Source organism: Balaenoptera physalus (assembly GCF_965194825.1).
Source record: "Balaenoptera physalus genome assembly, chromosome: 2".
In the NCBI taxonomy this organism is placed as follows: Eukaryota; Metazoa; Chordata; class Mammalia; order Artiodactyla; family Balaenopteridae; genus Balaenoptera; species Balaenoptera physalus.
The window spans coordinates 86025266-86051239 of record NC_138883.1 but is presented as its reverse complement, the minus strand read 5'-3'; the positions used below and the strand labels follow the sequence as shown (position 1 = coordinate 86051239).

Genomic DNA, 25974 nt, shown 5'->3' with positions numbered 1-25974 from the left:
TATAACTACATGATGGAATGTTATTCAGCCATTAAAATTTATTTTTGAAGATGTGATATTCTTCCATATTTAATTTTGATCAAATACATATACATGGTTTGAGACGTCGAACAGTTCTACACCAATAAATAGCAGTTCCCCTGACCTTCCTCTTCCCCCAAACCAACTCCTGCTCCCAGGACCCCAGAGGCAAAATTTTCAACAGTATTAGTTATTTTAGTGTTTAACTCCCAACTTCTAAATCATGCTTACAGTGTTGTTTCTTGATATTTGCCAATTTTGGGTATCATCCACTGACTTTCTACAATGAAGATATCTAGCTCTTACACCTTCCCATCCCCTCCTAGTTTTGATGTTTATCCTCACATTATAGACTGGTTGGCTTATTAAATTCTTGGCTGGAAATCAGAAGTTCTAAAGCAGTGAAGAAGTATATTCACCTTTGTCTATCCCACTCAAACGCAGATGACCATAAAATCCTTCCAAGAATACTTGTATTAATCCCAAGGAACCCAGGGTTCCATGGAACACCATTTGGAAAACACCAGCCTACAGAAATTTCTGCTTAATTAACCAATTATGTGTGAACAAAGTTTCCGTTTAATTCTCATCTCAGAGAATTATCTCTAAAGAGAAATAAACCTCAGAGATCATCTAGTCCAACTTTTTTATGCTAATAGAATAAAATGCAACTCTGAGGCTTCCTTTACACAGTCGTTACTGGAAAAGTGGCAGGGGTGGGGTATACTTATGGAACAGACTTGATGGTAGCTGAGAAAGAGAAAGCAGAGGAGTGTGGTCATACGAGGGCAAGCAAGACCGAGGTCCAGCTGAAGAGGAAAACTATAGGCCAGGGCTGTCAGAAGAGAACTGGTAAAAACTACCATGTAGCTATGGTGACCTCCCCAAGGGAGCTGAACACTTCCTTTTGCTGACAGAGAGCAAGGAGGAGTCAGCAGCCCACCTAGTCTGAAGGTGTGGAAGAAAGGAACCCTGGTCCTAGAATTCATCTCTCTCAATACATTCCACAAACATTTTTCAAGCATCTACTATCAAGTAAGGGAACATATTTTGATGCCAAGAAAATTACCTTTGTTTCTTTTGCAATGTTTATTTTATGCTACCTGCCTCCAAATATATACAGCTTTCCTTTTCACTTAAGTTTTCTAATTGTTTTATGCACATAAATTCTGCCTCTCTACAAGACTATCCTCTTCCTAGCCTGAGGCTAAGACCATCTGAAATACTGTCAAGGCCTAGTTGGGTTGAATATGATTTCAGTTATAATTCTCTTGTGACTAAACCTTCTACATCCAGATAAGGTGAGATAATTTAATAAATTGTGTTGAATGAGCATAATGTAGTGGTTCATAACACAGACTCTGAGGTCAGATCGACCCTGAGTTCATCCTAGCCCTGGTACAATTTACTTAACATATTCAAGTCTCAGTTTCCTCATTCGTTAGGATTACAGTTCTTCCTCTCAGGGCTGTTTCAGAAATAAAATTAGTTAAGGTAGATAAAGTGCTTAGCACAGTGCCTAGCACAGAGCAAAGACTCATGAAATGACAATTACTAATGAACTGCGCATTTTCGCTCATGTTATTTGTTAACGTTCTCCGTGGCATCTGACTCCTGGTATCAAAATGTTTGAGAAGCTAATCAGAAAGTTTCCAGGTAAACTTAGAAGCAGAGCCAAAATACTTGGATGGTTGGGGTGAATATTTTATTCAGGCTATTGGAAGCCTTGCCAATCATCCCTACCTCACACGTGGTATCTCATGTTGTGAGTTACTAGCTGCCATTCCAGGCACCTAATAAAGTACTAGTATATGCACAATACACCTAAGCAGCTCTTTTTTTAAGACTCGTAAACATGAGTAATGGAGAATAAATGGAAAGAACAGAAAAAAGGATTACAGAGAACGAAGTAGAAATTCAGATATGAACCATCACTTACTGCATAAAAGAATTTAGTTTCTCTTTAGAAATATATTTCATTCATAGATTCCATTTTTAATATGGAACATTAAGTGTTCACACACAAAGAAGAAAGGAAGGAAGAAAAAATGTTCACACTTATACTCACAAAGTACAGATACATGGTATTCCAAAACACTCTAAACATTCTAGGTTAGGCCAAAAAGAATACACGCTCTGATTAGGAAATTTAATTCTTCCTGAAAGCATTTAGATGAGATGAGAGTCTTATTTATGTTAGGGTTCATTTCTTCCTTCTAATTCCCCCTATAGGAACAACTTTAGCAATTCTTTTTTTTTTTTTTTTTTTTTTAAATAAGGTTTAATTCATTCATTTATGGCTGTGCTGGGTCCCCGCCCCCGTGCGAGGGCTCTCCCCAGCCGCGGCAAGTGGGGGCCACCCCTCATCACGGTGCGCGGGCCTCCCACCATCGTGGCCTCTCCCGTCGCGGAGCACAGGCTCCAGACGCGCAGGCTCAGTAATTGTGGCCCACGGGCCCAGCCGCTCCGCGGCACGCGGGATCCTCCCAGACCAGGGCTCGAACCCGTGCCCCCCACACCGGCAGGCAGACTCCCAACCACTGCGCCACCAGGGAAGCCCACTTTAGCAATTCTTATACCAAGGCCCCAAAGCTATGCAAATGTAAGAAGTACACCTCTGAATCATACCTATTAAATACATTGGTTTCAAAGACCGCTGAAGCACGTGAATCAAGACAGAAATCACACTACTAAGGGAGAAGGTACCACTAAAGATCACTAACCAAAAAGATCAAAATTACACTTCAGTTTTACAGAAGCACCTATTGTAACTTAATTGCTTGATGTCCAACACCTAGTTTCCAAGTCCTGCTCAGTCTTGGAACTTCTGCAATTCTACTCTAAGTGACCAGGATATAATCCTGGGGAGGAAGATCTAGGTGTGATTATAATTAATTATATTGACCACGTCTAAAGGAAAGGCCGTGAGAACAGAAAAGGGATGATCTATATGAAAGATAAGAAGGAGGCTCAAGAATGCAGCAGTCATTCCCCAGGGAAGAGAGAGATGCAGTCTGGCAGACCTAAGTATGGTATCTGCCAGGGAAATACCAAGTGTGAGGTGGGGAGGACTGGCATGGCTTTACCTTGCCTGAGAGAAATATTCACCTAAACCACCCAAGTATTTTGGCCCTAATTCCAAGTTTACTTAGACGCTTTCTGGTAAGCTTCTCAAATATCCTGACATGAGGAGTCAGGTGCCACAGGCAGAAAACATAAGCATTCAGATCCCTGGAAAGGAATATCTCTCACAGCATATTGAATGGCATTCTTGTTTATACAAAAAGTAATACGGTGTAGTGGTTAAGTGGCCAGTATTTGGAGGCATAATGGTTTCAAATCATGACTATTGCTTACTTAACTTCTCTGTTCTTCAGTTTTCTCATTAAATGAGAATATAATGCTTACTTCAAGTGTTGTTATAAGGATTTAGTTAATTTATACAAAGCATTTAGAACCCTGCTAGAATGTAATGCTCACTAAAACTATTATAATTTTTCATAATAATTATTAAACACCTCTCAAGATTGTGATTTGGGAATCAAAGCACAATCAACTCTAAAAAAATTGTGATTTTAGACTACTAAAGAAGTGCCACAGGGAATTCCCTGGTGGTCCAGTGGTTAGGATTCAGTGCTTTCACTGCTGGGGCCTGGGTTCTATCCCTGGTCAGGGAACTAAGACCCCATGAGCTACACCGCACCGCCAAAAGGAAAAAAAAAGAAGTGCCACAACGTAGTCATGCAGGAATATAACGTGTGTATGTGTGTGCCTGTGTACAGAGGGGGCAGGATGGCTTTAAAAGGCAGGTAGGAGAGAGGTTATGAAGGGCTTATATCCTATGCCAAGAAGTTTGGATTTTATTTTAAAAGTATCAAGAGGCAGCCTAAAGGTAATCTCAATTGTCAAACCTTGTTAAAATAAATGTTAAGATTTTAAGATGAGGGAATTCCAGAAAAACATAGTGAACAGTGATTTAAATATTTTGGTAGCAATTCAACCTAAACTGAAATCAAAACCAAAATGTCAGTGACTTAAAGGACTGCAAATGGAATCCCATCTCCACCCCCCAATATTACAAAAAGAACAGTAGATGCTGTTTCCTGGCTCCACAATCCACTTCCTCCAATTGTTAGAGGCACTGGATCCATCTGTTCCAAGCCTCTACCCGCCCAAGACAAAGAAAAAACCAGTCCTTGTCATCTACTTCTCTGTCAATCTACAGACCTGGAAACAAAATATGGCACTGGAATAAAAAGTTCAGCACTCTTAGATGCAAGCAACATCATATATTATAAATGTTAACATATACATAACGCAGAGTACAAACACAGTTAAAAAACAGATTTCCAGAATATTTAAGACAGAGGAACACACAGGAGGAAAACAAAGCACCTTAATTCAGAGGAAACAAAACAAAAGGCAGCTGACTTCACAAAAATGTCAAAGAGCATACATCCTCTTTTTCACTTCTGCTATTCTAATCTATTTTCATCTGGTGAAACCAGAGAAGTAAGTTTGTTAGAACTGTGTCACAATAATGAAGGCCATCATCACAAGGCTCACAGAATTTTGGAGTCCACTGGCCTTAGAGTTTAGGTAGTCCAGTCTTCACTTTCTCTTAAAAATGAGTAGATAGGCCCAAAGCAGTATTTTCCAAAGTGCAGAGCAAGAACAAGAAATTATTTTAGTTGTTATACAAGCAATACTTATGCACTTAATACTTATGTATTTATTATAATATGTACTAGAAAAAGTTATAAAATATAGCAAATCCGTGATTTCACAGATTATCACTTTGGAAGAGGGTAATATTTAAAGGAAAGTCTATTAAAATTTGATGTAAAATAGTAACACAGATGATCTTCTAAAATGCATAATTTATGATGGTGGTATGGTTCATGCCAAGTGAAGTACCATAGCTGTCCCATGAGCAACAGGACCTGTTTGTTTGCTCTCCTCTTGGTTCAAGGTTGTGTCCTGAATGATTAGAAGAGATGTGACCTTTAGTTCAGTGAGCTTGTTACTTAAGTTGATTTAGAGTAAAAGAAACAAACACTAAGATGCATACAGAAATTCTACTGTTCGTAGGAAAGAGTATAATATTGTTAAGAAAATAATGGCACAGTAAGTCATTCCTATTCTGGAACTAAGATAACAGCAATTTTCTAGTGCATACTCACATACCACAAGCACCTAAAAAAAGAACCCTAGCAACACTGATAAATATTTAAGTTGTAGGTTGTTATATGATCATTTTATTTACTTTCACATGACCTGTCAAAGGAGCAGGGTAATGTAAGAAGAGGTTTTTCTAATATCAATATTTGTTAATATTTATATGAATGTGTTTCTTCTCATTACCTCTTGCCAAAGGAATGAATGACCAGTGATCACTGGATGCCTTTGGCATCAACTTTACTGGTGGCAGAAATATTAATATTTTAAAATTTTACTATGAAATATTTTAAGATTAGATGTCAAAGTATTCTTGCTAATGATGTCTCATGAATTTCAAGTGTGGTATTTTCCAGGCAAGTCAAGAAAGTGGGAGAACCATTTCTATCTGGCCATAGCTGCAGTACTTCACCCGGACGTCTGAAAACCAGTCTCAAGGGCACCAGGGCAGATGGAGTAATATCACTCTCAATTCTCGAAATATCTGCTACTAAGAAGCTACATTATTTTCACAAGGCAAAGGGAACACTGTCAGAAGCTGCCAGTGTCCATAACTCTCCTCTCCCAATAGCCCCCACCCCCTCCCCGAAGTAGATGACAAGTAGCAAAAGGCAAAATACTACCCCTTTTTCATCTTCTTTTCCCAACTTTGACGACTTTCGGTTTCCTCTAACTCCCATCTGCCTTACCTAGCATTGTGGTGACTAACAATGAAAAAAATCCCAGGTAAAATAGCACTTTCCAGGACTTTCCCCCCGCCCCCCTTACTCCGTGGAATTCGATCTTTTACCCACCCTTCCTTCGTGTGTCTTCAGTAAAGCCGCGAGGTAATAATGGACTTTCCTGGAGAGCATGGACTCTCCAATGCCATAAACCTCAGAAACCTTCTTCAAACAACTAGTTCAGAGTTACCTGATCACTGTGGCCACCATACAGTCTATTAATCCCGATCGCAGCAACACTGCGAGGGTGGGAGGTGAGGGAGTGGGAGTTTACCTCTGCTAGCTTTCAAGGAAGGGTCCAAAGAACCATCATCTCTCCACCCTTCCTCCTCTGGCCCCTAGATAGTCTCCAGGCACCTCGCGTCCTCGATCCGGGCCGGACCTGCCCAGTCGGGGCCAGAGCGCCCGCTCCTCCCCTTAAGCCCGACGCCACCAACTTTTCAACCGTCACTATATACTCTTTCTCTTTGGGATTATGATCCCAATCTTCACCCGGCCAGCTCCCTCAGCCCCACTCCTGGAGACTCACCAAGCAGTTCCGGCCACTCCTCTCCGGCCGCGGCAGCTCGGACACCCGCAGGCCGGACTCCAGGCTGCGCCCCAGCTGCACCTTTTTTGCGCCTGCGCTCGCCGGACCTGCGCGCCTGCGCACTTCCCCAGCGCGGCGGGCGCGGACACACCCCTGCAGCTGGAGCCAATCACTGTGCGGAGGCTTTAAATCTCCTTGCCACGCAGGCGGAGAGCCCGGGGACTCGCCGGTTAACCGGATAATTCGAGTCCCTCGCGAAGGTGGGAAGTGTTCATACAGCAAACATTTACTGAGGGCAAACAGTGTGCCAGGCACTGTGCGGGATGAATGCTGAGAAAAAGAAGGCGAATAGAATGCCTTCCCTGCCCTCTGTCTAGATTTGGGAGGAAGATATGTAAACAAATTATGGTGGACTGAATATAATGCTTGACATATAGAAAATCCGAGGCGCTGCTGGCGCACAATGAACTAAGCTTTTTATTCTTAGGGGTATCTGGAAGGGTTCCCGGAGGAAGTGACTTTTGAATCATGAAGGATAAGCAGGAGTTCCCCCGGAAGTCCGGGAGGGAGATAGAGATTTCCAGACTGTGGGCACTGGAGAGTCCAAGAAGAACATAGCGCCTTCTGGAAATTTCCTTGTAGTTCATCCTATTTAGAGGCTTAAAGTTCATCGTATATGTTCCGGTGAAGGGGGGAATGAGTCTTTAAAAGTTGGCAATGGCCAGATCTTGGAAGATCTTGCATTTTTGGACTAGTGAACCTGCACTTTACCATGATCACTGAAAATATTGAAGGGTTTTAAGCAGGTCCGGAAACGGTTCCAGGCACCTCTAAGAATAAAGCATAGTGCTGGAAATAAAAGAGTTTCAAAGGAGTTGTCTGTTCCTAAGGAGTCAAGGAAGATGAACCCTGAGAAATGTCTTTTCAATTTAGCAACATTGGTGATCTTAGTGAAAGCTATGTGGTGAAATGATGAGGTTGAAAGATAGATTGTACTAGTTTGAAGAGAGAGGAGATGCAGAAACGGGGACAAATTGTAGAATGCTTTTGGAGAGTTTGGTCTTGAAGGGAGGCTGGAAAGAGGATGACAAGGGGTCAAAGTTTTTTGTTTCTGTTTTTTTGTTGTTATTAGAATTAAGACAGGAGAAACTTAAGCATGATAGGGAAGATACAACTGAGAAAAAACTGTTTTAAAGAGAAGGGTTAGTCAGTAGGTAAAGATCTTGAGTGGGTAAGAGCAGAGGCAATCTAAAGCACTGTTGGAAGGAAAGGTCTTGGAAACAAGATAGAGAAGATATCTCCTCAATTTTTTTTTCCCTCAATTTTAATGAGAGGAAGTATTTGTAAGTTTGTATGTTTAGTAACAGGAACTTAAAGAATTTAACTTAACCATCTCATCTGATGGTCTCTGTTTTCTCTTTGAAGTAGGAGACAAGGTCACCTACTGATAAAGAGTTAGGAGTTTTAAGAAAAGTGGAGAAGATTTGGAATATTGTTGTAGAAAGTGATGGAGCAAGTTGACCAGAAAAAAGTAGTAGGACAGGTAAGTGGTGTTGAGGGCCTGTATAAGATTGGAAAAAATGAACTCACCAGTTTCTGCCCTCCTGCGTGGCTTTCTTAAGCAGTAATCACTTCTTGAGGGTAGAAGTGGAGAAAATGAGTTCATTTAGGGTTGGGATGGTGGCTGGTATAATGCTGTGGTTCTCAACCAAGGATATTTTTGCTCCCCAGAGGACACTTGGCAAAGTCTGGAGATTTTTTTTCTTTTCCTTTGGGAGATATTTTTGACTGTCAGGACAACAAGTGTGTATGTGTGGGAGGTGGGAGTCATAAGGGGGGTACTATAGGCATGTAGTGTCCAAGGATGCTGCTGCATATCCTGCAATGCACAGAACAGCACAAGTGTTATTTCCAAAATGTGAATAGTGCCAAGGTTGAAAAACGCTGATCTACGATTACCTTGATGCTCACCAACAGCTGACCTTGGTCTTCTACAAGCTTTCTTTTGGACTATGGCCCTGAGATTATAGGGTAAAGCAATTCTTACACTGCATGCCTTTGAAAGAGAGAATGGGCAGCATACCCCACACCTTGGTGTTTCAAAGACTTGTGATGTCACAAATACAGAATTGGAATAAGTTCCTCAATCCTCTAGAAGCAAATCTGGATTTACACATAGATGGAGGGAGCTGCTTACTTTGATTTGAGGCATTGAAGGTCTTGTTAAACATAGATATTATTAGAAGTTTTCAATAATATAGGAAATTCACATCATTATCAACTTTAATGTAACTTGGTTTATCTGACTAGTTTTAGTCACTAAAAGAAGATCCTGAGGGAATGGTTATGGGCTAAATTTAATGATGAATATAAATACATTGGTACTAATAAGAATATAATCATTGGTGCTGATGGATTATCTGCTTTGTGACAGGCACCATTCATGGACAGGCACTTGACCTATGTTTTGTCATTCACTCCCAGCAACACCCTGAGAGATAAGATATCAGTATCCTAATTTTAACTCTGAGTGAAGTGAGGTTCAAGAAAACTTGTAATTTTCCCAATATCACAAATTACTAGTACCTAGGTCAAGATTTGACCTGAGGTCTGTCTGTTCTAAAGCTCTTGCACCTTCCATTAAGTTTCAATAAGTTTTACAAGGAAGGCGTGGTTGGAAATTTAGCCACAACAGTTGCCACTACCTAAAGGGAATGGTCGGGACTTAGGAAGAGAGTAGGAGCAAGAGGGAGGCCCAGAAAGAGCAAAAAGAATGAAAAAGAAACGAGGGAGGCTGGTCACAGCACCGTCCGGTGCAGCGGATGAACTCTTCCGGCCTTTGGTCTTCTTCCATTCTTTTGCGGTAAAGCCTCTTTCCTCTGTGTCCGTTGTTCACTCTCGTGTGTTCAAATAAAGCTAGGTTATTGAGAAAGGCTGAGCGCGGAGGGAAAAAAAAAAGGAGCGCGACGGCGGCGCTGTGCGCCTGCGCTCTGGCGGCGGCGGCGGCGGCGGTGCCAGGCGGGGAGCGGGTCCGGAGCGGGCCACCGGACCCGAAGCTGAGGGGGGCGGCTGGGGCGTCAGTGGGCTCCGTCGCCGGGGCCTCGGAGGCATGATGGAGTAAGAGGGTTCGGCTGTAAGTGTGAGTATCCAAGGTCCGGGTTGCGCTGAGGCGTATCGGAGCCCGAGGGTCCCGGTGGTCTGCCACTTTAGGGAGGATGTTGGGCTTCAGGACGCGGCAGGTCTCTGCTCCTGCGGGCTGCGGCGCCGGCGCGGCGGGTCGTCCCCTCTCCAAGAATCGGCGCGGGTTTACGGGCAGGCGGTGCTTCTGGCTTCGGGGTACAGGTTCTCGCGGGGGCGTTCCGGCTCTGCTCCCAGCTCCAGAGGGAAACGTGGCTCCAGAGGGAAACGTGGCTCCAGAGGCTTGACCTTTCGGAGAGGTCGCTGACCTCCTTCGTCCCCCGCCCCCGGGGCCGCAGGGACCCCATAGACCCAGGTGCCCTTTATGGCCTACACGTCTCAGGCCACGGACACCTTTCCACCTCTTGTGACTGACAGCCTTCGTTCTTTTTCCTCCTTCCGTCTTCTCTCCCTGTGGGATTCGTCTTAATAATAGCAGCTAATTATGGAGCGCTTACTATGGGTCAATTTAATATTTAGTCCGAATCTCAGTGCATAGTTATGGAGAGAAAATGCTTTGCACCCCACTTCCTCTTCAACCTGCTCAATTTAATCATCTTTGAGAGTCAGATTAAGCCATCTTGTTGGGAAGTTTGAGATTTCCATGGCTTTTAGCAATTTGGGACTCCCATCCTAGTTAAGGAAAGTTCTCTTACCTAGCAAATGAGTCTTTTTCCACCATAATGGTTTATATCAAATTTACTCAAGCCAAAATAACTTTTGAGCACTTACTAAGAGCCAAATACTCTTCTAAGCCCCATGGAAAATTTTAAAATTTGTTTTAAGCCCTGTTCTCAAGTGAGTGAAACAATGGAAGATAATATTTAGATTCAATTAGGATTTATCTAGCACCTACTACACATGTGCCAGATACACTCAGGTCTGTCACAAAAAATTAATGAGATATTATAATGAAAGTTGTTTTTTTTGGAGCACATTTCAGATGAGGTCGCTGAGAGTTTGATGGTAATTTGCTCAAGGTAACCTAGCTAGGGTAAGTGGTGAAGTGGTGAAATTCACATACGATGACAAATCTCATCCTTTTCCTGTTACATCAAGTTCAATATTGTAAGCACTTCTGTTGAGAAGCAACTATACTACAGTTATAGTTTCTAGAGTTAACTATTGAGACTAGAAAATGATAGGAGCCTTAATTAAAGATACTAGATCAGGTTCACAACCAATTGCTTTGATTAAAAGGAAGATATTTAAAAAGGAAAAACTGTGAGTGGTGATTATTGTACGTACATACATGCATAGAATATCTCTGGAAGAATACGTAAGAAACTGGTAACAGTGATAAATTGGAGGTGGCTGGGAGTCACCAGCCAGTGGGAGAGGAATAATTTTCTCTGTAAGCCTTTTTTTTTTTTTTTTAATGAAAACTTCTAAACATCCAGAAAAGTAGGAAAAATACTATTTTGAATCCCCTGTAAATCAATCACTCAGGTTTTCAAATCTGTTAATATTCTGCTGTATTTATTTTTATTCCTGACATTTCACCCCTAAATACTTTATCGTGTTTCTAATACTAATGTGTTTCTAATAAAAAGAACATTTTTTTGCATAACCCTATATAATAATCACACTGAACAACAATAATTTCTATATATTATCTAACACTCAATCCTTATTAAAATTTCCCCAAATTATTCCTTTTTTTCTTTTTACCATTTTTGATCCATCTTCCAATCAAAGTTTGTGCATTGAGTTTGACTGTTATGTCTCTTGAAGTCTTTTTAAGTCTAGAAGTTACCTTTTTTTCTTTCCCTTTTCTTTTTTCATCATGACTCAAAGAACGTTGTACGATTATCTGGATTTATCTGATTGATTCCTAGTGTTATCATTTAACATGTTACTACAGACTTGAAGGTAGAGGTAATACTTGATTAGTTTGGGTAAACACTTTGGGGACTATATCAAAGATAAGGCTGTGTAGTCTAGTTTTCCCCCTGATAGTGGTGCTAAGATTGATTAGTGGGTTCAGGTGGTAAGTCTGAGTCCTTCCTTGTAAAGTTGCATTTCACCCCTTGAAACCAGCTGTAAGCCCTTTTGTACCTTTATAATTTTGAAACTTGTGTTAACTATTTAAAATACAAATAATTATCTTTACAAAGACAAAACTCACTGCAAGAAATTCTCTTCTTTTTTTTTCTCTCTCTTTTTTTTTTTTTTTAAACTGAAACCCTGATAACTAGGTGGCATTGTTCTCATAGAAGAGGAAATGAAGTTTGGAGAGATCAAAATTTACTCAAGGTGGTAGACACATTAGGTATTTTTGCTTAACTCCAAGGTCACACTTTTTCCACCATATTTTGTAAACTATAAACTAGTTATGTAAATATAAAATTATTATTACTCCTGGTAGTTATGCTATTTGTCCCTTTGAATCTTTTTAGACGGGTAATCAATATCTAATGAGATTAGACTTTTTGGAGTATCAGTAAACTGGAATTGATCTTTGTGGTGTGATAGCCTGTAATGAACCACTCTGAAGGTTCAAAATATGTGAAAGTCAAACTTTTTGATGATTTCTGGAGTTCCAAAAAAGTTCCCTGCCTGGAACCATTATATAGTCTTGGTTCTTGGGCCTAAAGTCTTCTTTGTTTAAAAATATGAGTTAAAAAATTTTTTTTAATTTTAAAAACAATAATACAGTTGACCCTTGGACAACATGGGTTTGAACTGCATGGGTCCACTTATATGGTGATTTTTAAAAAATATTAAATACTACAGTATTGCATCATCTGTGGTTGGTTGAATTTGTATATAGGGAGGGCTGACTACAAATTATATGTGGATTTTTGACTGTGAGGAGGGTCAGAGCTCCTAACCCCCATGTTGTTCAAGGGTCAACTGTATATGTGTATTTTGCTTAAATTTTTGGAGAGTACAAAAGGATTTATAGTGAAAAGTAAATCCCTGATCCCCATGTCCTCAGTTCTTTTTCCCAGAGGCAATGACTGTTACTAGTTTCTTGAGTATCCCACTGGAGATATTCTATACATGTGTATATGTCATCAGGGTAAATTCTGACATTCATATGTAGAAGTATCTTAGTAGTATAACCTAAAATAATACTACTGTTGAAGGTTATACTCCAGTTTTTATTATGTTTCTGTTACAGACATCTTTGCTGATTTCATTCATTCAACAGATATTGCATACCTATTCTATACCAGATGGTGTGCCACGTAATGGGAATAAAATGGTGAACAAGACAGGCATTCCGGCTTGCTGTCATGGAGCTTACACTCTATTGGGAGAGGCAGTTATTAAGCAAATAATTATACTAATAACTAAATATAGCAAAGATTTAGTACCTGCTTTGTGCAAAACACTATGGACTTTCTAATTTATTCCTCGTAACAGCCCTCTAACATTGGTACTGATATTATTTTTATTTTATAAATGTGGAAACTGAAGTATAGAAAAATTAAATTACTTGCTCAAGATCACATAGCTAGTAAGTGATAGAGCCAGGTTTCAAACCCAAGCAGTCTGGCTATATAGATCTTGCTTTCTTCCATTACCCTAATGCAGTGGTTTTCAGTGATGGTTTGGGGATCATCCCTCAGGGAGGTTTGGAAATTTGCAGGGGTGTTTTTGGTTTCAAAATAATTGGGAGGGTGACACTGAGTTTAGTGGATGGAGATCAGGGATGTTAGACATCCTGCAGTGTAAGGGACATCCATGTATAGTAAAAAGTTATTCCACATCTTGTGTCACTTTCAGATGTCCCAGAGGGTTTTTCATGTAGGTGAAAATTGTGTTTATGATTATCTGAGCCTAGAATCAAATTTGTTTTACATATAAATACGCAGTATTATTATTATTATTATTTTTTTGCATAGAGCATAGTTATCATGTAAATCAAGAGACTGTGGTTTCTTTATTTCAGAAAGTTTATCAAGAGTTGGTCACTATTTTGGAAGGTCATATCACAGACAGCAATGTTATTCATGGTATTTTTATCAACAATAAAATACCTATATCTGTCTGTATTTGTAATTGTCACATTCGTAGTCTTATTTAATATCATGCCAAAGCATTTATATGTTGAAATACATATTGTTTTATAATAAATTTTCTTTTTTATTATAGCTAGCACATTATTTTAAAATTTACATGTGTAAGTTACAGTAGCTCTGAATTTCATTTCAGGAAGGATAAAGAGGTGTTATAAAATATTTACCATAAAAAGAAGGTGTAAAAATATCTTTAAAGAAAAAAATTGTATGGTGACAATTGGGAAAGCTGACTGAGGAGCAGACTGGGGATTCTTATAATAATCCCTCATATTTATGTATGAATGAAAATTCCCATAATGTTTTAGAAAAAAGGGTATTGGGTCTGATATGGTTGAGAACTGCTGCTCTACTGTCTGCCTCAGAAATAGTCATAGTTGTGATAAGTGGTATAAAGAAGGTACTGGATTTTAGGGGAGTAGTGTATAGTGAGGAAATACCTAGCCTGGGAGATCAAGGAGTGTTTCCTCAGGCAACTGACATTTGGACTGAGATTTGAAGGATGAGTAGTTAACTAGATGGAAAGGAGTAAGAGCATTCCAAAGAGAGGGACCAGCATAAGAAAAAGCCCTGTGGGAGGAGCATGTTAGGTGGGAAAAACTGAAAATACCATTTTGTCTGGTGCACAGAGATCAAGGGGGAAAGTAGCTCAAACCTATGTAGTACGCATAAGCAAGGATCATATCAGTGGGCCTTGTAAGACTTGTTAAATATTTTGGTTCATGTCTTAAATAATTGGATGCCATTGAAGGGCCTTTAAAAGTGAGGGACTGGGCTTCCCTGGTGGCACAGTGGTTGAGAATCTGCCTGCCAATGCAGGGGACACGGGTTCGAGCCCTGGTCTGGGAAGATCCCACATGCCGTGGAGAAACTAGGCCCGTGAGCCACAACTACTGAGCCTGCACGTCTGGAGCCTAAACTCCGCAACAAGAGAGGCCACAATAGTGAGAGGCCCGCGCACCGCGATGAAGAGTGGCCCCCACTTGCCGCAACTAGAAAAAGCCCTTGCACAGAAACGAAGACCCAACACAGCCAAAAATAAATAAATAAATAAATAAATAAAGCCAGAAGACCTCTTAAAAAAAAAAGTGAGGGACTGAGGCATGAAAACATAAGTGTGTGTGAGAAAGGCATTTTCTTTGTACAGTTGAGGGACTCATAAATCGCATGTTTAGATGGAGGTGAAATTGAAGTAGACTGGAATGCTGAGCCACCTCATGAAAGACAACAGCCATTCAAGAGTCACTCAAACCCCAGCATACTTCATCACTAAGCCTAGGGCCTCTTATTCCATCACAGGATTGAGGAGTATGTCTTCTTTGATCAGCCCCACCTGCTTGACCATTGCCTGGAGTTATTCAAACACAGTGAGGGCTCTTAAAAGTGCAAGCATGGGAATCCAGTTCTGGTCATGACTAAGCTCCTCCTGCAGATAACAACTATTAAATCTGTGCAGAAATACATAAAACAACTAAAATCACTGGAGAGTTACCAAAAGCAAACAGATTCTGGAAGGTAATTGACACTTGGGGAACATAACTACAAGGAGTGATTTCTCATTTTCATGGCTCCAATTTGTGCCAGGTAGGATGGTTAAAATTCTGATAGTAAACTGCTAGTCTTTGTGATCTAAAGAACCAAAAATGAGGCTCAAGACAGTCACAGGTGTTGGACAGTAAGAGGAGAATCCTGGAAAATAGAAACATCAAATTCTGTGAATAAACTCTACCCAAATCTTGGCACACTGTTGAGAACTATGCATGCGTGGAGCAGACTCCAAGAAGCCCAGCTCAAGATAAAAGAACTGAATCAAGATCTCATCTAACTGAGGAACAGAGTTTTCAGTTTGAGTCAACCAATTTATATACTTACTAGAACAAAAATAAATAAAAATTAAAATCAACACTCTTCAGGGGAATATAAAGGAATCCAGAGTCTCCACAAATAACAGTTATGTTTGTTATTTAATTTAACAATTAAATATTTACAGTAGTCAGGATATATTCCAAAATTACTCATGTATAGAGAATCAGGAAAATGTAACCTATTCTCAAGTTAAAAGACAATCTACAGAGACGGACCCTAAAGTACCCAAATGTTGGGATTAGCAGGAAAAGATTTTAAACTTTTATAACTATGTATTAGTAAAGGAAAGGAAAATGATGCAAAGGAAATGTGCTCATAAAGAATGAGTATGAGATTAAGAAAAGACCAAATAGAGATTCTAGGACTGAAAAATATAATTTTGGAAATAAACTAGGTGGGCTAAGCAGCAGAATGGAGATGACTGAGGAAAGAATCCGTGAAATTGAAGGTCAATGGAAATTCAATGCGAGGAACAGAAAAAGAGTAGGAGGAAAAAAGGGCCTGAGAACAATATCAAAAAATCCATCACACATAATTGGAATCCCAGAATAGGAGGAGAAAAAATGGAGAAGAAAAAAAGAATACTTGAAAACATAATGGCTGAAAATTTCCCAAATTTAGTGAAAGGCATCGATTGACATATTCAATAAGTTCAGCAAAACCAAGAAAAGTAAAGACAAGAAAACCTCTAGTTTATAAATGAAGAAAACCGTGACTGGATTTTTCATAGTCAAACTGCTGAAAGCCAAAAATAAAAGGAAAAATCTAGAAAGTGGCCCAAAAAAACCCAATATGTTATATACAGGGGAGTAATCATGGAGGCCAGAGTGAATAGAGAATATTTAAAATGCTGAAAGAAAAATCTGAGAACCCAGAATTCAGTAGAATAGCCTTCAAGAATGAAAGCAAAATAAAAATATCACATAAAACCAAGAGAATTTGTTTCTAGCAGATATGCATTACAAGAAATGCTAAAGGAAGTTCTTCAGGCTGAAGGGAAATGAAACCAGATGGAAACTTGAATCTTTGTTAAGAGAATGAAGAGCATCAGAAATGGTAAATATCTGGATAAATAGAAACTGGTTTTTTCTTTTAATTTCCTAATACTATCTATGATTGTTTAAAAAAATAAAAGCATCATCTTGTGGAGTTCATCATGTATTGCAGATATAAAACATATACCATAGATCATGGAATGGGAAGTGGGGGTAAATGAACCTGTATTGTTGCCAGGTTTCTACATATTACGTGATGTGGCATGTTACTAACACTGAATACAGTGTGAAAATGATAAGGATGTATATTCTCTATCCTAGAGCAACCACTGTGGAAAAAAATGATGCAAAGAAGTATTGCTAAAAAGCTAGCAGAAAAATTGAAGTGAATAATGCAGAAGAAGACAGAAACAGAGGTACAGCCAAACAAAAAAATAGGAGATTAAAAATAATAAAATGGTAGACTTAATCCACCCATATCAGTAATTTCATTTACTTTAGCGGAATAAACGTTGATTCAGTGCATACAGACAGATTGACTAAAAGTAAATGCCAAAAGATATACCTTTCAAACAGCATAAGAAGGCTGGAGTGGCTATATTCATATTAGATAAAGTAGATTTCAAGATAAAGTATATTGCCAGAATTAAGGTGGTTATTTCATAATAATAAGAGGGTCAGTTCATCAGGAAGACAGTCATAAATATGTATGTGCCTAATATCAGAGCTTCAAAATACATGAAGCAAAAATGGATACAATTAAAGGAAGAAAGAGACAACAATCAGTGATTTTAACAATTTTCTCACCAATTGATAGACAACAGGCAAAAAAATCAGTATAGATGATGATTTCCACCCAACAACTACAGAATATACTTTTTTCCCCAAAGGTACGTATAGGCCAGATGCTTGTCTGTAAATCAAGTCTTAATAAATTTAAAAGGGTTGAAATACTACAAAATATTTTCTTTGACCATAATGGGATTAAAGTAGAAATCAAGATGTCAAACAGAACCCGGCAAATATTTGGAAATTCAGTGAAACTGATAAATCGATGAGTCAAGGAAGAAATTGTAAGAGAAATCAGTAAATATTTTGAACTGGATGATGAAAATACAATACCTAAATCTGTAGGATAACTGTCATAGCCAAGAGGAAACTAAGAAGACATGATGATTAAACGTATGTGGTATCCTTGTTGAAATTCTGGAAGAGAAAAAGAATACTAGGTGAAAAAAGAGGAAACAAAGTATGGACTTAAATTAATAATAATATATCAATATTGATTTATTAGTTGTGACAAATTATACTAATATGAGATATAAATAATACAGGAAAAGGGGTGGGCTATATAGATACTCTCCTACGGTTTTTTGCAACTTTTCTGTAAATCTAAAACTATTATAGTTTAAAAGCGCTAAAATATTTGTAGGACACAGCTAATGCAGTTCTTAGAGGGAAACTTATAACTTAAACACCTTCTTTAGAAAAGTAAGGTTTAAAGATAATGAATGAGCTAAATAAAGTTCTACCTTAAGAAGCTAGTAGATGAAGAGCAAGATAAACCCAAAGTAGATAGAAGGGAAGAGATAATAAAGACAACAGAAGAAATCAGTGAAGTAGAAAAAGACAACCAGTAGACAAAATTACAAAGCCAGGGTTCGTTCATTGAAAAAAATCAACAATATTGATGAACCACTTGATAGACTGATAATGAAAAACAGATAACACAGATTAGTAGTATCAGAAATGAAAGGGATCACTACAGATCCTGTAGGATAATAAGGGGATATTATAAACAACTTTATGCCAACAAATTTGATACTATAAATGGACAGTTTCTTAAATGTCAATGTACTAAAAATGTCAATGTGCTAAAATCTGAATAAGCTTATATTAAAGAAATAGAATTAATGAAAAAAGGGTTTCACTGATGAATTTTATCAAGTATTTAAAGAAGAAATAACATCAGTCTTATATAAACTTTCAGAAAATAGACAAAAGGGAAACACTCATTTCACGAGGCCAAAACCTGATAAAGGTATTACAGATTGAAGAGAAAATTACAGGGACTTCCCTGGTAGCTCAGTGGTTAAGAATCCACCTGCCAATGCAGGGGACACGGGTTTGAGCCCTGGTCCGGGAAGATCCCACATGCTTCAGAGCAGCTAAGCCCATGCGCCACAATTACTGAGCCTGTGCTCTAGAGCCCGTGAGCCACAACTACTGAAGCCCGTATGCCTAGAGCTCGTACTCTGCAACAAGAGAAGCCACCACAATGAGAAGCCCGTGCACCGCAACGAAGAGTGGCCCCCGCTCGCTGCAACTAGAGAAAGCCCACACATAGCAATGAAGACCCAACACAGCCAAAAAAAAAAAAAAAAAACATTACAGAACAGTGTGTCTTATGAACATAGACCCAGAAAATTCTAGGCAAAATATTAACAAATCATAATACATCATGACTAAGTGACCAAAGATAGATGGCTAGGTATCTGATAAAGCAAGTACTGTAGAGTAAAATGGTAACCATAGAATCTAGGTGGTGGGTATATGCGTATATGGTAAACTGGGTGTGGGATATTCACTATAAAATTCTTTAAATATTTCTGTGTTTGAAATTTTCCAAAATACAATATAGGGAGAAAAATCAAGGGAATATTATGATCAGGTTTGCGTTTTAAAGAGATTATTTCTGCTGTAGTATAAGGAATTAGGAAAGTACAGGATTACCTGAAAGTAGTTTGAGAGGGGGTGCTGAGACCACTTAGGAGGATATTATACAGGTATTCTTTTTAGGCTGATAATTTCAAGGTGAGTTTGAGCCCTGGGAATTTTTTCAAGCTCTTGGAATACTGTACTTTTGAACAACAGCTAATTTTGTCTAAGCATATTTTTTACTGTATTGCTGGGATTTGGGATACATCATTGCCACATGTACAGTATGCATGTGAGCTTTTGACTTTTGACATTTACAAGGATATGAGATTTTTGCAAATTCCAAAATTTGCAAATACCACTACTTTAGTAGCACATAAATTCCTTCTTAAAATCTAATAAAATATATGGTGACCTTTTCAGAGACTTAATGATTTTTTAAATACAGGACAAAGGCATTTAGAAAGCTGTTAACATAAATTAAAACTGCTACAATAAATGCTTTACTGTAATACTGTGGTATGGTTACCCATGAACTTAAAAGATTCTATAAAAAGAAATAGTGAAAATGATTGTTATTATAGTCATACTTGTATAAAGTGGATGAAGATTATTGAATGTACTGTTAGCAATAAGATGCATGGAGAACAGCAAAGCTTTTTGAGAAGAATAGTGAGCAGTTAGTAAGGCTCACTCAGCTTGCATTGATTGTAATTCACGTCATAGAATTTTACATTACTATGTGGATCTTTGGGGTTGCTTGGAAATATATATAAATGATATGTTGAATACAGGAATGCCAACTTTTTAAACTGTTAAATAAATGCAACAAGCTACCCAGTTAAACTTTTAAAACAGTGTTTGTATAAGCTATCTTTGGGCTTATGACTTACTCTGTTATATGATGATAACTTTTGCTAGTATTTTTATTACCTTGTTAGAGTTGGCGTTATCCCAGTTTCTTTCTCAGTTATTTTTCCCTCTAGGACATAATGCTTCCAAGTTCCAGAATTGAGTAAAGTATTGGAACCTGACCGTAGTTCTGATTCTGAGGTAAGGAATCAGATTGTGGTCTGCCCTGTCCATTTCCTTGCCTGGTGATGGGCGATATGAACAGCTTCATCTGTTGGATGCTTGACTTTTGATCCCTTTTCCTGAGTCACAGCCTTAACTTCCTGTCTTCGTTTTAGCCCTATGCTTACTAATAAAGAATAAAGAGTGGTGTGTGTGTGTGTGTGTGTGCGCACGTGTGTGTGTATACACATACATATATGATCCTGGTGAGTGTTATGTTAGGGCAGATAATATAAAAAGTAGGAATGCTAGTGAGTAAAATGCTTATGAACTTATGCTCCATCAGAGATACTGGATGGATGCAGGAAACCACCAATCACTTGCCTTAGGAAACAAGAGCCAGCCAGAATTTAGACCTAGTAAATAGGACAGGTACCCAGAATAAGCCTTTGAAAGTTTCAGTTATAGGTTCATATGCCCCAAAATACTTCTTGACCTCTGTTGTCAGCCTACTAAAACTCCTTCCTTAGCTAGGAGCCTTGAAACTTTCTGGGGAGTCCCACTCAGCAAAGTGAGGACTTTTCAGAAGTGCCAGTTGTATCTTTGTTCCATAACCTGGGCAACCTAGGGGTAGTGACAAAAACTTGTATCACTGAACACTGTCTCTCTGTTGCCCTGTCTTGCTCACCAGAAATCCATTAGTTTTTTGTCAGGATTAAGGTGGACCAGTTACCTGTGGAATTCAGAAAAGGGATACTAATCTGAGTACCACTTCCCCCACCCCAACAAACCAATAATTACGCTTTTTTTCTTCAGTGTTTTACAGTATATTATCATATAGAGTCTCAGTTGGCTTTAATTATGTCAGAGTTCAAATATCTTAAGTACTATGTGCTTATTGTAACCAGTGTTATAGGTATATGAAAAGACAGATCCCTTCCTCATGGTAAGGTCAGTGAGACCAGACATACCTACCATCAAACAGCCTTCAGAGCATGATGAAGTACAGAATGGGGTGTCTGGAGACTAATGCAATAGTTCTACTCTGCCCACACAACTGTATTTCTTTTTATTAGTAAGCTGTGTGGGTGATTCTGATGTACTGCTTAGATTTAGAACTTGTTCATTTATTGGGAACAGGAGTCAAGGCAGGAAACATTAGTGAGTATAGCAGTTGGGTGAAGGGAGAAGAATACATATAAGGTCATGCAGGTTTATCACACTGAAGAGTAAATAACAATTGTTTTTCCTCTTTTTAAAAAATTTTTTTGTTTTATTGAATTACAGTTGATTTACAGTGTTATGTTAATTTCTACTGTACAGCGTAAATAACAGTTTAAAAATTGAAATCTGTCAGGACTTGGTGACGAAATATGATAATCTGAAAGAAAAGAATCAGTAATATGGTTTTGCCTATGAGAATGATAATTGTATTAATAGGATGGTAATTAAGATATTGAGAAAAGGTACTTATTGTAGGATTTTTTAGACTTATGACTAAGAAATATCACAGATATTTCTCACAGTTATTTGGGGAAAATTTGAAAGATTTCATAATGGGTATATTTAAGTGATATGGGGGAATATGTAAGGTGGTTAAAGTGAGGACAGCAGTAGTTGAATTGTTTATTTACACTTACTTGACTTGTATAATGTAACCTCTCAAGCATTTTGAGGTTGCAAAGTTGGATGGTTTCTATTTCCTTGACTTCTAATCCTTGTTAAGACCTTTAAAGAAGGTTGTGAGCTAATTTCAGTATTTCAGAAAGCTTAATGGAAATTATATTTTTACCCAGTTTAAGGATGTACAAATTAAAGTTCTTTTGTCTTTAGCTGGAATCATATCAACTCAGTGTTTTTAAATACTAGGTCTTTCTTGATTAAATACTTTGCTAGCAGTTTACACTTTTTGATTTTTTATGAAAGTGAAAATTTTTACAGAAATGAAACTTAATATGTACAGATTAGAAACATGGAGCTCGTGAAAAGAAAAAATAAATAAAAAGAGGGAGTCTTTGGTTAAAAGGTTGATAAGAGTATTTTTATTATATGACTTTCTTTATCCATTTACTACGAGTTGATGGCTTTATTAAATAGAAACACAGTTGGTATTTTAGTGCTTAGTTTTCAATTGAGTAAATATATAAAAACCCCACAGCAACTGCTGTTGCTTGTGCCAGGAAGTCTCACTTTTTCATTGACTTCATTGCTTCCAAGTTTTTTGTTCCTGTTTTGCTTTAATGGGTAATAATTTGAAGTAGTATTAAAAACATTTCTGGATATATCATCTTTATCACTGATTTTGCAACTCTTAGAACAATGCTTGCTGAATGAAATAACAAAATACTGCTTGCAAATAGTAATTAAAGTTAATGTTAAGAGATAAGGGAATTAAAAGAATAATTGTGCTTTGACACTTAGCACCAGAGTGGTTTGTGTTAATTTTGAGATTTAGGATAGGTTAGTAATACTAGAAGCATAAATAATACTATACCTATCCATAAAGGTATATTTCGTTGTTTTATTAGCTAGTTAACATTCAGCTTCCTCAAATGGTCAAAATTTTACCCACAATCTTGTTTTGGTGCTTTGTAATTTGTTATTGAATAGAATTATTTCAGACATTTAGTAGTGGTATGGAGTGGGTTGCAATAGCAAGGAAACTGCTGAGTGACAAGAGAAGTAGAGAACCTTAGGCTTCTTTCTCATTGGTTTTTCCACCATGTTGTCTAAGGGTTAAAGATTAAATTAGGTCAGCTTATAACTTCATACCTCACAATTTTAAGTCCCATAAGGAACAAGCCCAGGCAAGGAAGCAGATAAATCTATTAGAGTCTGGTGCTGTGTGTGTGGAGGGAAAAATAATTTTGCCTGGGGAGTGGAATTAAATTTTCAGGTAGGGCATCCTTGCAGGGATGCAGTAGGAAAGTATGGTAGTGCTAGAGGATTGTAGAATAGAGACCCTTCTGGTCTTAACCCAAACCTCAGTATTTATCCAGTTATCTCTGTCTTACATTTAATAACCTAAGACAGTTCTATTTGGAACAATTCAACAAATAATTATGGAGTGCCTACAATATGCCAGACACTGTTCTCAGTGCTAGACCTGTACTAGTGAACAAAATATACAGAGTCTCTGTTCTTGTGAAGCTTAATTTTTAATTGGGGAAACAAAGAATAACAAATATATACTGTGTTAGGTAGTAAAGGATGCTTGTTTCAGATACTTCTTGCTGCTTAACAAGCTATCCCAGTATTTACTGGCTCAAAACAGCTGTTTTGTTTCTTACGATTCTGTGGGTTGAAAAAGGCTCATTTGCATGGTTCTTTAACTGGTCCCACTTGGGATCCGTCACTGGCAGCTGGGCCTGGAGCCCAACATGGCTGCCAGATGGTGCTGGCTGTTGTTTGGGTGCTCAGCTGGGGCCTCCGTGGTTTTCCCCTTGGCCTCTGCATGTGGCTGGGTTCTAAGAGGGGGTGTTCCAAGTGTGCAAAGGCAGAAGCTGCAAAGTTTTTAAGGCCCGGCTTCAGAAATTGCATTGTCACTTCCATTGCATTTTATTGGTCAAAACAGCTCACAGGGAGGGAAAATAGACTCTATACCTTTTGATGGGTGGTGGTGACAACGTCACACTGCAAAAGAGCACGTGGGGTGGGAGATAATGTTGTGGCCATCTATGGAAACAATCTACCACAGTACTATTAAAAAGTAAAAAATTAAGCAGGTTATAAGGGGGATAGAAGAAATGGAGGGCAGGAAGTACAGTATTCTATAGGAGGTCAGGGAAGGCCCCCCTGATGAGGCAGCATGAGAGAGTGAGCCATGAAAACCATAAATACATTTTTTTTTTTTTTTGTCTGAAGGATTTATTTAAATATTTTAAATGTCAGCGTAACACAGAGAAAAGGCTCTTAAACCAGAAATAAGAGATGTGGGGTCAACTCTGCTGTGCCATAGGTACATCCTAAGGAAGAATATTCCAGGCAGAGAGAAAAGGAAATATAGAAACCCTAAGGTGGGAGAATCCCTGGTGTGATCAAGGAATAGCAAGGAGGACAGAGTAACTTGAATGGAGCAATACAGGGAGAGTGATAGGGCATGGAGTCAGAGAATGAGAGAGAAACAGATTTTGTAGCCCGTGGCAAAGGACTTTGGATTTTCTATGAGTGAGATGGGATTCTTTTGGAAGATTCTGAGCAGAGGAGTTAAATGATCTGACTTAAATTTTAAAAGAATCCTGTTCTGAGACTCTTTGGTTGCTAATCTGAGAATAGACCATGAGAGGACAGACAAGAGTGGAAACAGGGAGTCAAGTCAGTAGGCTGGTGCCATGTGAGATGGTAGATATGCTAAGGAGTGAGGGGTGGTTGGATTTCGGATGTACTTCAAGGTGGGACTGGCAGGATTTGCTGATGAGGGTGGATATGGGGTGAGAAAGAGGGATCAAGGATGACTCCCAAAGTTTTTGCCCTAGGTACCTGGAAAATTGGAATTTTCCTTTACCAAGATGGGAAGACTGGGGGAGCAGGGTGGAGGTGAGGGAGTTGCAGGATTTGTATTTTGGGCTATGTTAAGATGAATCTAAAAAGACATCTGGGAAGAAAAGGTTACTAAATGTTACTTCCTCATTGCAGGTATGACGTTGAGTGCTTCAGATCTGGTCACTATGGCACGAGAACGAAAATGCATATTGTGCCACATTGTGTACAGCTCAAAAAAGGTAATAATAGAAGAGGGAGAATCTGAGGCTTTTATGACTGATCATTTTTTCAGAGACGACATATGGAATTTATAGATGGGTAAAAGCTTTTAACATCTTACTTATGCTTCTTTCCTAAACCTTAGTCTTATTTCACTGGTTTTTTTCTCGTTACTGCCTCATAAAACCAGTAACTATATTATTAAACCTCTACCTGGAATTTGAGGATACTCAAACAGTATGATAAAGAGAAATTCAGTTAGTAACCAGTTATAGAGAAAAGACATTAAAATTCAGGTTGAGATTATAACAACTTTCTGATTAGCTAAGGTAACAACATTGATACGTAGCGGAGTTCTCTTTCTGCATATGCTTCTGAAAAGTGCAGCACAGCAGCAATGGTACTAACTATATCCTTAGACGTCCACAAGGTGGGGATGTTGCTCAAAGAAAAACATGTTTTTAAGAACTAAAAGAATTTACCTTTGCTTTATGGAAATTGGCTGCAGTTTGTTTCACATTTTGCTTTTTTTTTTTTTTTTCCCCTTTATTCTTGCTTTCCAAGAGTGCTGCTAGCTTAAATACTGAGGAATTTTTTCTCTGTGTTTTTAAGATGTTCTTGATTGTCATTGGAAGTTCAGAGAACTGGGAAGATTATCATGAATGAGATTAGCCAGCAAAGTCTGAGTAAACCTTGAAAGATGTTTGGGAGTAAAATGGCTTAAAAGAAATGGAGAAGAGAGATTTTAGGTGGGAGAAAAATGCATACAAAGGGATAGCGGTAGAATGGAGTATAACAGTTCTAGGAGTCGGTAAAAAGGCTTACCTGATAAAAGCAGTTTCATCTTGGGAGTAGTGGGACCCCAATTTAATTTGTAATTTAAGTGAAGATAGTTAATAAACAGTGTTGAGTGCTAGACTGAGGGGTTTGATTGTGATCCATCTAATAGGCTGGGGTGAAGAATTTTTTTTTTTTTCCTATTTAGGATTTCTGTTAGTGATGGAAAAATCAGCTGAGATTTTTAAATCACGTTTAGTAATAAATATACTTGCTGCCTTTTACAAAAGTAAAAGAACTGTTCTTCC

The 25974-nt window shown here is 38.5% G+C and overlaps 2 protein-coding genes across 7 annotated transcripts in view; one reads left to right on the top strand and one right to left on the bottom strand.

The window, feature by feature from the left end:
- SNAP23 (synaptosome associated protein 23) overlaps window positions 1-6598 on the bottom strand; it is a 36032-nt gene extending 29434 nt beyond the window's left edge. Inside the window, exons 1-2 of one of the 3 annotated variants that reach the window (XM_082453113.1) lie at window positions 6451-6575; window positions 4965-5001 (exon numbers count right to left, since the gene is read on the bottom strand). The gene's annotated coding sequence lies outside the window, so the exon portion shown is untranslated. Of the gene's footprint in view, window positions 1-4964; window positions 5002-6450 lie in introns of all 3 variants that reach the window. The other 2 variants (XM_082453112.1, XM_082453114.1) reach the window with 2 other exon arrangements.
- A 2838-nt stretch (window positions 6599-9436) lies between these two features.
- Window positions 9437-25974, top strand: part of ZNF106 (zinc finger protein 106) — a 61370-nt gene continuing 44832 nt past the window's right edge. For 3 of the 4 annotated variants that reach the window (XM_082453061.1, XM_082453058.1, XM_082453060.1), the window contains exons 1-2: window positions 9437-9589; window positions 24824-24909. In XM_082453061.1, coding sequence (XP_082309187.1) covers window positions 24826-24909 — 84 coding nt within the window. In that variant the 5' untranslated portion in view covers window positions 9437-9589; window positions 24824-24825. The remainder of the gene's footprint in view (window positions 9590-24823; window positions 24910-25974) is intronic. The other variant, XM_082453059.1, reaches the window with a different exon arrangement.